We start from the raw sequence: 13,359 nt of genomic DNA, 5'->3' as shown, positions 1-13,359 counted from the left end.
GTTACATACCCCGTTCACCACGTTTCCCCCCTTCCAACACACGTTTAAAAATAAAGTTAATGGAACATTGTTAATTAACGTTTTCTTTATTAATGAATTCGCGTTAAAGGGTTGAAACAGGGACGCAAACTGTGGTGGGTAGGGTGTGCAGTGATGTTAACACCGCTTCTACACTCGAGGAATGACAGGCTCCTGCTCCTAGAGCGGTCTGCAGTGCCGGACTGGTTGTTTCAACGGAGCCTGCCATCCCTCCTTGTCGGGACTCTGTGTGTGGGGACTACGTGACCTTGTTGCAGGGGAGGACGGTTACAGATTCCCCTGCTGCGTGGCTCTGTGGTCCGGGACAAGGACCACTGCATAAGTTCTGTAACCACCCTCCCATGCCACAAAGTCACGTACTCCCCACCCACACAGAACATGGAAAACACCTCCCAGACCGACCAGGGTGCCTACTGACTGCACTGTGTGTGTGACCTGCTGTTGATCCTGCCCCTGTGTCTGTACCCTGGTAAAGGTGACTGTCCTATGCAATTAACAACCCCCTCCCCCCCCCTTCACAGACAGTTTTCTGTAGAAAAACTTGACGGAAATAGTAATTAACAGCAAACTACTTTTAATAATCAACTACACAGTTAGGGGCTGAAACTGGGATTGGGGCTTCAGTGAGCCCAGGAAGGGAAGGACTTCTCAACATTTAGGGAATGAGAGCCTTCTTGTATTTGTGCACTCTGCAGGGGTGCAGTGACAGTTTTCACGGCCCCTGTCGCCCCTCCTTCTTGTTACTTTGGGTGAGGGGGGGTTGGGACTTTGTGGCGGGGGAGGGCGGTTGCAGATACAATGCAGGGGGGTTCTGTCCTCCTGCCTGCGGTCCTGCAGAACATCCACAAGGTGCCAGAGCGTGTCAAATTTTCCCTGGGCATTTCCTGTGTGGCTGGTCAGAACATCCAAGCTCAGACTGCTGTCCAGAGTGTCAACAGAGTGATGCACTGTGGGATAGCTCCCGGAGCTACTAAGGTCGATTTCCGTCCACACATAGCCTAATTCGACATAGCCATGTCGAATTTAGCGCTACTCCCCTCGTCGGGGAGAAGTACAGAATTCGAACTAAAGAGCCCTCTATGTCGAATTAAATGGCTTCCTGGTGTGGACGGGTGCACGGTTAATTCGAATTAATGCTGCTAAATTTGAATTAAAGTCCTAGTGTAGACCAGGCCTTAGATGTTCAAGAAGGCTAGATGGGTATATTTCTTAATGGACTCTCTGTAGCATAAAAATATAATTAGGAAGGTCAAAAAAAGACTAAAAAAGTAACAGCAATTTTTTTAAGTACATCAGAAGCAAGAAGCCTGCTAAACAACCAGTGGGGCCACTGGATGATTGAGATGCAAAAGGAGCACTGAAGGCCATTGTGGAGAATAGCTGAGGATGTGAGGGAGATTCCCAAACCCGAGCCATTCTTTTTAGGTGACAAATCCGAGGAACTGTCCCAGATTGAGGTGTCATTAGAGGAGGTTTTAGAACAAATTGATAAATTAAACAGTAATAAGTCACCAGGACCAGATGGTATTCACCCAAAAGTGCTGAAGGAACTCAAATGTGAAATTGCAAAATTACTAATTGTAGTTTGTAACCTATCATTTAAATCAGCTTCTGTACGAAATGACTGGAGGATAGCTAATGTGACATTAATTTTTAAAAAGGGCTTCAGAGGTGATCCTGGCAATTACAGGCTGGTTAGCCTGACTTCAGTACAAGGTAAACTGGTTGAAACTATAGTAAAGAACAAAATTGTCAAATGAACAGAATTTGTTGGGGAAGAGTCAACATGGTTTTTGTAAAGGGAAATCATGCCTCGCCAATCTATTAGAATTCTTTGAGGAGGTCAACAATCATGTGGACAAAGGGTATCCAGTGGATATAGTGTACTTAGATTTTCAGAAAACCTTTGAAAAGGTCCCTTATGAAAGGCTCTTAAGCAAGGTAAGCTGTCATGGGATAAGAGGGAAGATCCTCTCATGGATCAATAACTGGTTAAACGATAGGAAATAAAGGGTAGGAATAAATGGTCAGTTTTCAGAATGGCAAGAGATAAGTAGTATCCCCCAGGGGTCTATACTGGGACGAGTCCTATTCAACAAATTCATAAATGATCTGGAAAAAGGGGTAAACAGTAAGGTGATAAAATTTGCAGATGATACAAAACTACTCAAGATAGTTAAGTCCAAAGTGGACTGTAAAGAGTTACAAAGGGATCTCACAAAACTGGGTGACTGGGCAAAAAAATGGCAGATGAAATTCAATGTTGATAAATGCAAAGTAATGCACATTGGAAAACATAATCCCAACTATACATATCGAACGATGGGGTCTAAATTAGCTGTTACCACTCAAGAAACAGATCTTGGAGTCATTGTGGATAGTTTTATGAAAACATTGACTCAATGTGCAGTGGTAGTCATAAAAGCTAACATGCATGGGCTTTCAATCTTCCCCAATTTACCCTTGTGTCAGATTTAGGAAGCGAATGCCCACATTCTCCACCATGTCATAGACTGTACTTCTAAGATGCACCCTTGGGGTAAGGGTGGGCACCTCTCTTGTCCAGACATCCTTCTTTGGCTGGCATTGCTGTATTGCTGATTTGGAGCATGGGGTGCAGCCCTCTGGCTGTGAGTCATAGGGAGGCAGCTCCCCCTTCCTTCTGGCCGTAATAGCAGTCCAAAACAAAATAATTCTGCAGAATGGTGGGAATCAATAGGAAACGAATAGATGATAAAACAGAAAATATCATATTGCCTCTATATAAATCCATGGTATGCCCACATCTTGAATACTACATGTAGATCTGGTTGCCCCATCTCAAAAATGGTATATTGGAATTAGAAAAGGTATGGAAAAGAGCAACAAAACTGATTAGGGGTATGGAACAACTTACATATGAGAAGAGATGACTAAGAGTGGGACTTTTCACCCTCAAAAAGAGACAACTAAGGGGGGATATGATAGAGGATAGAAATCATGACTGGTATGGAGAAAGTAGATAAGGAAGTGTTATTTACTCCTTCTTATAACACGAGAGCTAGCGGTCAGCAAATGAAATTAATAGGCAGCAGGTTTAAAAGAAAGAAAAAGAAGTATTTCTTCTCACAACGCACAGTCAACCCATGGAACTCTTTGCCAGAGGATGTTTGTGAAGGCCAAGACTTATAGCAGGATTAAAATAAGAACTAGATACGTTCATGGAGGATAGGTCCATCAATGGCTATTAGCCCAGATGGGCAGGGATGCAAAACCTTGCTCTGAAGTGTCCCTAGCCTCTGTTTGTCAGAAGCTGGGTGTGGACGAGAGGGGATGGATCGCTTGATGATTGCCTGTTCTGTTCATTCCCTCTGAAGCACCTGGCATTGGCCACTGTTGGAAGACAGGATACTGGGCTGGATGGACCATTGGTCTGATCCAGTATGGCCATGCTTATGTTCTTATTATAATGCGAGTGGCAGGAAGCTCGACCCTTTGTTTTGATGTAATTGTTTATTTTGTGATACGTACTGAAATGGAGAGTGGAGATTCTTTTTCCAGCCGATGTTGCCCAGACACTTCCACATTCAGAGAAACTATCTGAGCCGTGTACCAGGCACCACATGCCACAGAGTTGGAAATCTCTATGTTTGGGTGAAATATAGGTGGATGTAGGAAAGGGCCTGTGACTATGTATCCATTCACCAGCCTCTGATGATCACTGAGAAGCCCAAGGTGCACAGTTGTGTAGCACAGTGCACTCTCATATCATTCACTGTGATATGACTGTATTGATCACTCACACCTCTCTTTTTGGTGATATGCTGGGAAGGGAAGTCCCTGGCACTGGGATGTGACTGTGAGACACCCAGGATTACACAGAAAGGGCAATGTACACACAGTGTCAAGTCTGGTAAGTGGCCGTACACCTACGATCACTAGGGAGAGGAAGTCATCTTGGCCCACAGAGAGCTGTAACCATCCGGTGCTGCATCTAAATGCTTTGAGGTGTATCAAGGTGCAGTAAAGATCAATGCTCCATCATAAACCACTGCAACATGGAAGCTTTATAGAACATTGTGGCTGCTTCAGAGTCAAAATGCATCTGGTCAGTACTCGTTAGGGAGGGGAGCCATTAACTGCTGATAACATGTTTAACTAACTGGACAATTCTCCTGATGAAGGGCAATATGTTCAAACATGGGCACCTGAAGAGGATAATCAAATCGCAAATATGAGGTATCAGTTTGAACCTCATCTTCAGAACTTGACCCATCTAGTGAACTCTACCCTAGAGTATTTTCAGGGCCTGGGGAAAAGAAATCCTTCCCCTCCAGCATGCAGGCAGCAGTAGAACTCCTCCATGGCTGCTACTATAGCCTTGGGGTTGAGATTGGAGTGACCATTGGCAGCTGTGCCCACAGTATGTTGGGGAGGGGAGAGAAAGGCCAGTGGATCTGGACGCAGTGGATTACCTGGTCTTTTCTTTACTCCTCCTCATCCCTACATCTGTTTTACGAAGTTATAGACTGGGAGTCCCTTCAGAGCTGCATTCTGGTGCACAGAGAGTTCAAATCCCTTACACAGGCTCCTTATATCTTGCCTCCTATATGCAGAAGAATTGCATAGGTTTTCCTGCCAACAGGGCATTACACAGCTGCTTAAATGGGGCAACATTTATTGTGCTAGTTGTAAAATGGCCATTTATACTAAGTGCTTATATAAGTGTCCAAGTGTGGAATGTACATGTCCTATTGAAGTCCCCACAGTTGAAAGTTAGAGTGGAGGGATAGCTCAGTGGTTTGAGCATTGGCCTGCTAAACCTAGGGCTGTGAGCTCAATCCTTGAGGGGGCTGCTTAGGGATCTGGGGCAAAAATTGGTCCTGCTAGTGAAGGCAGGGGGCTGGACTTGATGACCTTTCAAGGTCCCTTCCCTCTCTAGGAGACTGGTATATCTCCAATTATTTATAAGTGTCAATTTTTGCCAGATATTATACTGCAGGATGCTAGATTTTTGTTTTCTTTCAAGTTTATATGATGAAATGTTCAGTTAAGTGACAACAACTCTTGACCCTTGGATTGTTATTGCAACAAATGTAATACATATAATTCAAAAATAAAAACATCAACCCTAAAGATTCTATAGGGTGAGGTTCTCAAGTGGAAGCTTGTTAGTTGTTTTCTGGACAGTGGTTTTCCCATATGGCTCTCCACCCTTAATGAACAAAAAAACAGGAAAGAAAATACACTGTATGCAGGGAGAAGTGCTAATTATTGGCTCAAAATAGTTTCCATTTAAGTCATTTAGTGCAGGATCAGTCATATGTACTGATGCTTCCGCCATTATTGCTTAAATAAGCTAATATGGAAAAACATACTTCCGCCATTATTGCTTAAATAAGCTAATATGGAAAAATTCCAAAATCTTTGTCCCTGATTAAGTGATATATTTCTTATATTATCTGTTCTGATTAGAATGGCATCGTCAGTGATTCTGGGACTACCAATGAAGCTTTTAAGTCTGATGAAGATCTCGATGATCCTGAAGATCTTAAAATTCCAACCAAAGAAGTAGAGATCCAAGTGGACTGGAATTCAGAACTCCCAGTCAAAGTGAATGTTCCCAGAGTGCCTATCCACAGTTTAATTTTTGACTTTGGAGGTGTATCATTCTTGGATGTTGTAGCCGTGAGGACAATGAGAATGGTAAGTCTTTTTTTTTCCTGTGCAGTATTAGTCATTGGTATGTTAGTTAGGGACAGTTTGGCTGAAATTAATTTTGAGTTTCTCAGTGTATGTTGGTTTGTGACACATCTTTCATATTTCTGTAACAACAGGTAGATTTTGGTCTATTTATAAATTAGATACAAAAAAAGTATAATAAAAACATTATTAAGGTTCAGAGGGGTAGCTGTGTTAGTCTGGTTCTGTAGAAGCAACAAAGAATCCTGTGGCACCTTATAGACTAACAGATGTTTTGCAGCATGAGCTTTCGTGGGTGAATACCCACTTCTTCGGATGCAAGCAGTGGAAATTTCCAGGGGCAGGTGTATATATAAGCAAGCAAGAAGCAAGCTAGAGATAACGAGGTTAGATCAATCAGGGAGGATGAGGCCCTGTTCCAGCAGCTGAGGTGTGAAAACCAAGGGAGGAGAAACTGGTTCTGTAATTGGCAAGCCATTCACAGTCTTTGTTTAGTCCTGAGCTGATGGTGTTAAATTTGCAGATGAACCGGAGCTCAGCAGTTTCTCTTTGAAGTCTGGTCCTAAAGTTTTTTTGCTGTAGGATGGCCACCTTAAAATCTGCTATTGTGCGGCCAGGGAGGTTGAAGTGTTCTCCTACAGGTTTTTGTATATTGCCATTCCTAATGTCTGATTTGTGTCCATTTATCCTTTTCCTTAGAGACTGTCCAGTTTGGCCGATGTACATAGCAGAGGGGCATTGCTGGCATATGATGGCATATATTACATTGGTGGATGTGCAGGTGAATGAACCGGTGATGGTGTGGCTGATCTGGTTAGGTCCTGTGATGGTGTTGCTGGTGTAGATATGTGGGCAGAGTTGGCATCGAGGTTTGTTGCATGGGTTGGTTCCTGAGCTAGAGTTACTATGGTGCGGTGTGCAGTTGCTGGTGAGAATATGTTTCAGGTTGGCAGGTTGTCTGTGGGCGAGGACTGGCCTGCCACCCAAGGCCTGTGAAAGTGTGGGATCATTGTCCAGGATGGGTTGTAGATCCCTGATGATGCGTTGGAGGGGTTTGAGCTGGGGACTGTATGTGATGGCCAGTGGAGTCCTGTTGGTTTCTTTCTTGGGTTTGTCTTGCAGTAGGAGGCTTCTGGGTACACATCTGGCTCTGTTGATCTGTTTCCTTATTTCCTCGTGTGGGTACTGTAGTCTTGAGAATGCTTGGTGGAGATTTTCTAGGTGTTGGTCTCTGTCTGCGGGGTTAGAGCAGATATGGTTGTACCTCAGTGCTTGGCTGTAGACAATGGATCTTGTGGTGTGCCCGGGATGGAAGCTGGAGGCATGAAGGTAGGCATAGCGGTCGGTAGGTTTTCGGTATAGGGTGGTGTTAATGTGACCACCACTTATTTGCACCGTGGTGTCTAGGAAGTGGACCTCCCGTGTAGATAGGTCCAGGCTGAGGTTGATGGAGGGGTGGAAGCTGTTGAAATCATGGTGGAATTTTTCCAGAGTCTCCTTCCCATGGGTCCAGATGATGAAGGTCCAGGCTGAGGTTGATGGAGGGGTGGAAGCTGTTGAAATCATGGTGGAATTTTTGTTCCAGGTCGGCCATAAAAATATTGGCATATTGTGGGGCCATGCGGGTGCCCATAGCGGTGCCACTGATCTGGAGATATATATTGTCATTAAATTTGAAATAGTTGTGTGTGAGGATAAAGGCACAGAGCTCAGCAACCAGTTGTGCTGTGGCATCATCAGGGATACTGTTCCTGACAGCTTGTATTCCATCAGTGTGTGGGATGTTTGTGCAGAGAGCCTCTACATCCATGGTGGCTAGGATGGTGTTTTCTGGAAGGTCACCAATGCATTGTAGTTTCCTCAGGAAATCAGTGGTGTCACGGAGATAGCTGGGAGTGCTGGTAACATAGGGTCTGAGTAGAGAGTCCACATATCCAGACAGTCCTTCAGTGAGAGTTCCAATGCCAGAGATGATGGGGCGTCCAGGATTTCTGGGTTTGTGGATCTTGGGTAGTAGATAGAATAACCCTGGTCGGGGTTCTAAGGGTATGTTGATTTGTTCCGGTGTTAGTGTAGGGAGTGTCCTGAGTAGATGGTGCAGTTTCTTAGGGTACGTCTACACTACGGGACTATTCCGAATTTGCATAAACCGGTTTTGTAAAACAGATTTTATAAAATCGAGTGCGCGCGGCCACACTAAACACATTAAATCGGTGGTGTGCGTCCATGGTCCGTGGCTAGCGTCGATTTCTGGAGTGTTGCACTGTGGGTAGCTATTCCCTAGCTATCCCATAGTTCCCGCAGCCTCCCCCGCCCCTTGGAACTTCCGGGTTGAGATCCCAGTGCCTGATGGGGCAAAAATCATTGTCGCGGGTGGTTCTGGGTAAATGTCGTCAGTCACTCCTTCGTCTGTGAAAGCAACGGCAGACAAGCATTTCGCGACTTTTTCCCCTGGATTGCCCTGGCAGATGCCATAGCATGGCAATCATGGAGCTTGTTTTGCAGTTTGTGACTCTCACCGTATGTGTACTAGATGCCGCTCACAGAGGCGATTCAGCAGCGCTACACAGAAGCATGCTTTTGCTTTTGCATGACAGCAGAGATGGTTACTAGCCATATTGCACCATCCAAACCCTTCCATAAATTGGAACTGAGGATGATCATGGCTACCAGTCCTTTTGTACCATTTGCTGCTAGTGCCCCTGGCCAATCAGCCAGGGGCGCAAAAGCCAAGATTGGTTATTAGCCATATTGCACCTTCCATCGTCTTGTACCATTAGCTGCTGTCATAAGTGCCCCTGGCCGATCAGCCAGGGGCGCACAAGCAAAATTGGGAATGACTCCCTGAGTCAATCCCTCCTTTTTGGTATCTAAAAATAGAATCAGTGCTGCCTAATATAGGCAAGTGTGCTAGAGAACCACCGTATCATAGAACCAGAGAGCACAGCTGCTCTGTGTCAGAGCCTGCAGAAATTATTATCTGTATGCTATTCACAGGGGGTGCTCCTGTAACAACCCCATCTGTTGATTCCAGCCTTTCTTGGCTACCGTAGCATTGTCCCCCCACTTGTGTGATGAATTAATAAAGAATGCAGGAATAAGACACACTGACTTGTTAGTGAGAAATGAGTGGAAGGCAGCCTCCAGCTGCTATGATAGTCCAGACAGGACATTAAGCAGTGTGTAGGAGAGAAGCCCAGCATCCCACTGCTAGTCCAGGGGCAACTGAATCTTTTCTTTACACATGAAGGGTGGGGGCTGATGGAGCTCAGCCCCCTGTTGCTATGATGAGGATGGTTACCAGCCATATTGCACCATCCATCCACCAGAAAAAATTAGGGCCAATAGGCTGATGACGAGGACGGTTACCAGTCCTTTTGTACCATCAGCTGAGGCTGATGATGAGGATGGATTTCCATCTTTTTGTACGATCAGCTTATGCTGATGATGAGGATGGATTGCCATCGTATTGTACCATCAGCCGCCCATGGCGGGGGGGGAGCAAGGATGTTGGTGTTGAGTGCTGCACTATCGCGTCTATCTGCAGCATTCAGTAAAGATAGGGTGACATGTAAAAGAGTCAGAGGATTGTTTTACCTTTCGCTTCTGGGGGTGGGTGAGTAGATTGCCAAGCTATGCCCTGACCCGCGGACACTGTGTTTGACCCTAGAAGCATTTGGAGCTCAGCCAAGAATGCAAATAATTTTCGGAGGCTGCAGGAACTGTGGGATAGCTTCAGTCCTCCAGTCCATGCGCATCCATTTGATTCTTTGGCTTTCCGTTACGCTTGTCACGCTGCAGTGCGCTGAGTCCCTGCTATGGCGTCTGTCTGGAGATTTTTAAAAAAGGATTCTGAATTTCATCTTCTGTAACGGAGCACTGATAGAATGGATTTGCCTGCCCTTACAGCGATCACATCCGCATGGTCCATGCGGGAGCTCTTTTTTTATTTTGATTTCGGACTGCATCGCCACCCGTGCTGATCGGAGCTCCACGCTGGGCAAACAGGAAATATTCAAAAGTTCGCGGGGCTTTTCCTGTTTACCTGACCACTGCATCCGAGTTCAGATTGCGGTCCAGAGCGGTCACTGGTGCACTGTGGGATAGCTCCCGGACGCCAATACCGTCGATCAGCGTCCACACTAACCCTAATCCGATATGTTAATACCGATACTAGCGTTACTCCTCTCGTTAGGGAGGAGTACAGAAACCGGTTTAAAGAGCCATTAAAATCGATATAAGGTGCCTCCTAGTGTGGACGGTTTTGGCGTTAAATCGGTTTTACGCTCCTAAAACCGATTTAAACGCCTAGTGTAGACCAGGCCTCAGTGTATTCCTCAGTGGGATCTGAGGGAAGTAGCCTGTAAAATTTGGTATTGGAGAGCTGTCTGGCGGCCTCCTTTTGGTAGTCAGACGGTGTTATTAAGGTTGTAAAGGCAAGCACTTAAGCATTAGAAAATGCCAGAATTAGGATGCCTGTGCAACCTTAATTTGGCCTCCTTGTGCCTATGCATTGCTACTATCTTTAATTTACATGATCGAATATTTTTTCCATGGGACCCCTGCTTCAGTCAGTGCACAGGATGGCCAGCGCTCACGTAAAGAGAAGCTATTCAATATTTTGTTTTATTCTCATTGCTCAATGTGTGGCCCCATGCCTTATTTACCACACACTAGTCAGACCCTGCCATGAAGAGAAAACTATTAACTTCCTCATGGACTTTTCTTTAGCACTCAGCACTATAGTATCTGACTACACTAATATTAATCAATGTATGTTCACAACACCCCTGCAAGGTGAGAGGTATTATCCCCATTTTACAGATGGGGAGCTGAGGCACAGAGAGATTAAAATGAAAAGTATCCACTAATTGTGGGTGCCCAATATGTGACACAAAAGACCTGATTTTTCAGAGAATTTAGCATTATATAGCACTTGGTATGTTCAAAGCATTGACTTCAACTGCAGTTCCTGGGTGGTCAGCACTTCTGCAATTCAGACTCCAGGCTATTAAGTTGGACATCCAGAAAATGAGGAACAAACAGTTAGTAACTACCTGCAAAATATTCTTTTCTGTTCCTGTAATCCTCTGCCTTATTCACTATGCATCTTCCAACTTCTTCAACAAATGAGGCAGGGGTCCCACAGACCATAGGTTCTCCACCTTTTTCTTTCTGAGGCCCCCCTTAATATGCTATAAAAACTCCATGTGTGCCACAACTGCTTTTTCTGCATATAAAAGCCTGGACCGGCATTAGGGGGTAGCAAACAGAGCAATTGCCTGGGGCCCACACCAAAGGGGGGCCCCCCACAAAGCTGCATTGCTCAGGTTTCAACTTCAACCCCAGATGACAGGACTCAGGGCTCCAGGCTTCAGACCCATGCAGTGGGGCTTCTGCTTTCCACTCTGGGCCCCAGCAATTCTAATGCGACCCTGCTTGGTGGACTCCCTGAAGCCTGCTCACGGCCCCCTAGGGGGCCCCAGACCTCTGGTTGAGAACCACTTCCACAGACAACCTTCTGTACTGCACAACCCCAGTTCATTCCCAGAGCATGTCCATAGTGTCATGCAACCATAATCATAGATGGCACTGTCAGCTTTGCCTTTAATAATCAAAGTCTGGCCACTGACAGAAACAGCATACTGGAGTAGATGGACTTTGGGTCTGGCAATTCCTATATTCCTATGAATAAAAGAACACATGATTTGAGATTGTGGTGCAAATACTCACAGGAAAATGAAAAATGTAATTCATCTTTTTTAATACAAATAGTGTTTCTTAAATGTGTGTGTATAAGAAAATGTTTTTTTGCAAACTACTCCTTTTTTTCCAGATAGTTAAAGAGTTCGAGAGAATTGATGTGACTGTATACATCACATCACATCAAGGTAAACATATATGTATTAACGCTAATGCACCGCATGAAAGATAGAATAAAAGTAATAAAGGATCTGTGGATTGTATCTGTGGAAGTACTTTTTTAGTAAATATAGTTAAAAGTGAACAGAACTGCTCTTTTAAACAAATAAATAGTTAAACTGTGTCTGGCTGTGTCTGCAGGGTACAAATAAGTCTTGGGGAGAATTGAATTTAACTTAGAGAGAACCCACTATGATAGAATTATAGGTCTATACATTTTATTGTTGGTAATTGTTAATCTCTATTTTGACACTTATTTCTTCAATTATTTTCAAATTTATCACTCTTTTATAACTTTGTTTTTTGTTCAGACAACATTATAACAAAGCTGGAACAATGTGGCTTCTTTGATGATAACATCAGAAAAGACATGTTCTTCCTGACTGTCCATGATGCTGTTCTTTACATACAGCATGAAATGATGCACAGAGACATCCAGGATCCTATTTTTGAAAAGGTGAGGCCCATATATCATTTATTTTTCTGCATCATACACTAGCTGTGGTAAAGGGAAAAAGCTTTAGGAACTACATGAAGAGTTGTTTAAAAAAAGCAAAAGATTTTCATACAAGGTGCTTATAAACCAGACAGCTTGTGTTGTATATTTGATGGCCTGCAGATCTTTTCTAACTGTTTAGAGGATTATTAATTACTGTAAAAAGAACGGTTGCTACTCTGAAACCATTAATTACTATGTATCATTTATATTGCAGTAGTGCAGGTTGAGGTCCCATTGTGCTAGGCACAGCCAGAGATACCCATGCCTACCAATGGGTATGTGCGTGCAGAGTGAGGGCAACTGGCTTCAGCAGCATTACTGAGCATGCTCAGTCCATGTGAACATGCTCAGTCCAACCAAGCAATAAATCTGGGGGAGGAGGGGTATCTGACCCCACATGCCCATGCCCCATCCCCCACATTGCCTCTTCAATAACACAAACATGTAGTGAACCAGTGCTCCCTGCAATTCCTAACGAACTTTAGAACACTGAGCAGATTGATTCAAATACTCCACACATTACAAAGAGGCCCTAAAGTTCTAACTCTGCCTCCATCCAGTGCCAGCGCATTGGGGGCCCTAAGCAGGAATATTTTTGGGCCCCCTACAACACACTAATAATAGGGGGGGGGCCCCTTTGAACTGCTCAGGGCCCCAAGCAATTGTTTAGTCTGCTTATGCTGAGCACTGGCTCTGCCTACACCCATCTTAAATATGCAGCCTTGATTAAGGCCATACACTCACCAGGGGCCTTCAAATTTTGTGACTGTCCTCACAAATACAGCAGTACGGGGCCATGAATTTTTGGTCATGTTTGCTTGTCATATCAGACTCTGGAGGAGTTACTCTGCAGTATTTATGTATTTAAAAAAGGTTGCATACCATTTTAACTAACCTATGGCTGCATATACACAGACACTGAGTCATCACCAGGATTATAACCATGGCCTTCAGCATCAAAAGCACAAGTCTCTACCCCAACAGCTAAAGGAATAATTTTGTGAATTATGAGTAAGCAGCAGGTTTTTATAAGCAGAGGCAGTAACACCAAGGCTTTTCATGGCAACATAACTTTATTGGTACGGTTGCAACATTCATTTTGTTCACAATACTTGTTAACCTTTTCTGTTAAGATTTCACTGATGCAGGAATCTAAGGAACCAATAGATTTCTCAGAAACAGGCAAGCTTGATGATGAACTTGATGTTCAGGAGGAG

At 44.4% G+C, this 13,359-nt stretch overlaps 1 protein-coding gene across 1 annotated transcript in view; it reads left to right on the top strand.

The window, feature by feature from the left end:
* Positions 1–13,359, top strand: part of LOC120396106 (pendrin-like) — a 37,034-nt gene extending 23,675 nt beyond the window's left edge. Inside the window, exons 16-19 of the mRNA XM_039521032.1 lie at positions 5,494–5,724; positions 11,558–11,612; positions 12,056–12,100; positions 13,276–13,359. Coding sequence (XP_039376966.1) covers positions 5,494–5,724; positions 11,558–11,612; positions 12,056–12,060 — 291 coding nt within the window. The 3' untranslated portion in view covers positions 12,061–12,100; positions 13,276–13,359. The remainder of the gene's footprint in view (positions 1–5,493; positions 5,725–11,557; positions 11,613–12,055; positions 12,101–13,275) is intronic.

This window comes from Mauremys reevesii, linkage group 1, assembly GCF_016161935.1.
Source record: "Mauremys reevesii isolate NIE-2019 linkage group 1, ASM1616193v1, whole genome shotgun sequence".
NCBI classification, from domain to species: domain Eukaryota; kingdom Metazoa; phylum Chordata; order Testudines; family Geoemydidae; genus Mauremys; species Mauremys reevesii.
Note: the sequence above shows the minus strand (reverse complement) of the source record. Positions and strands in the feature narration are given on the sequence as shown.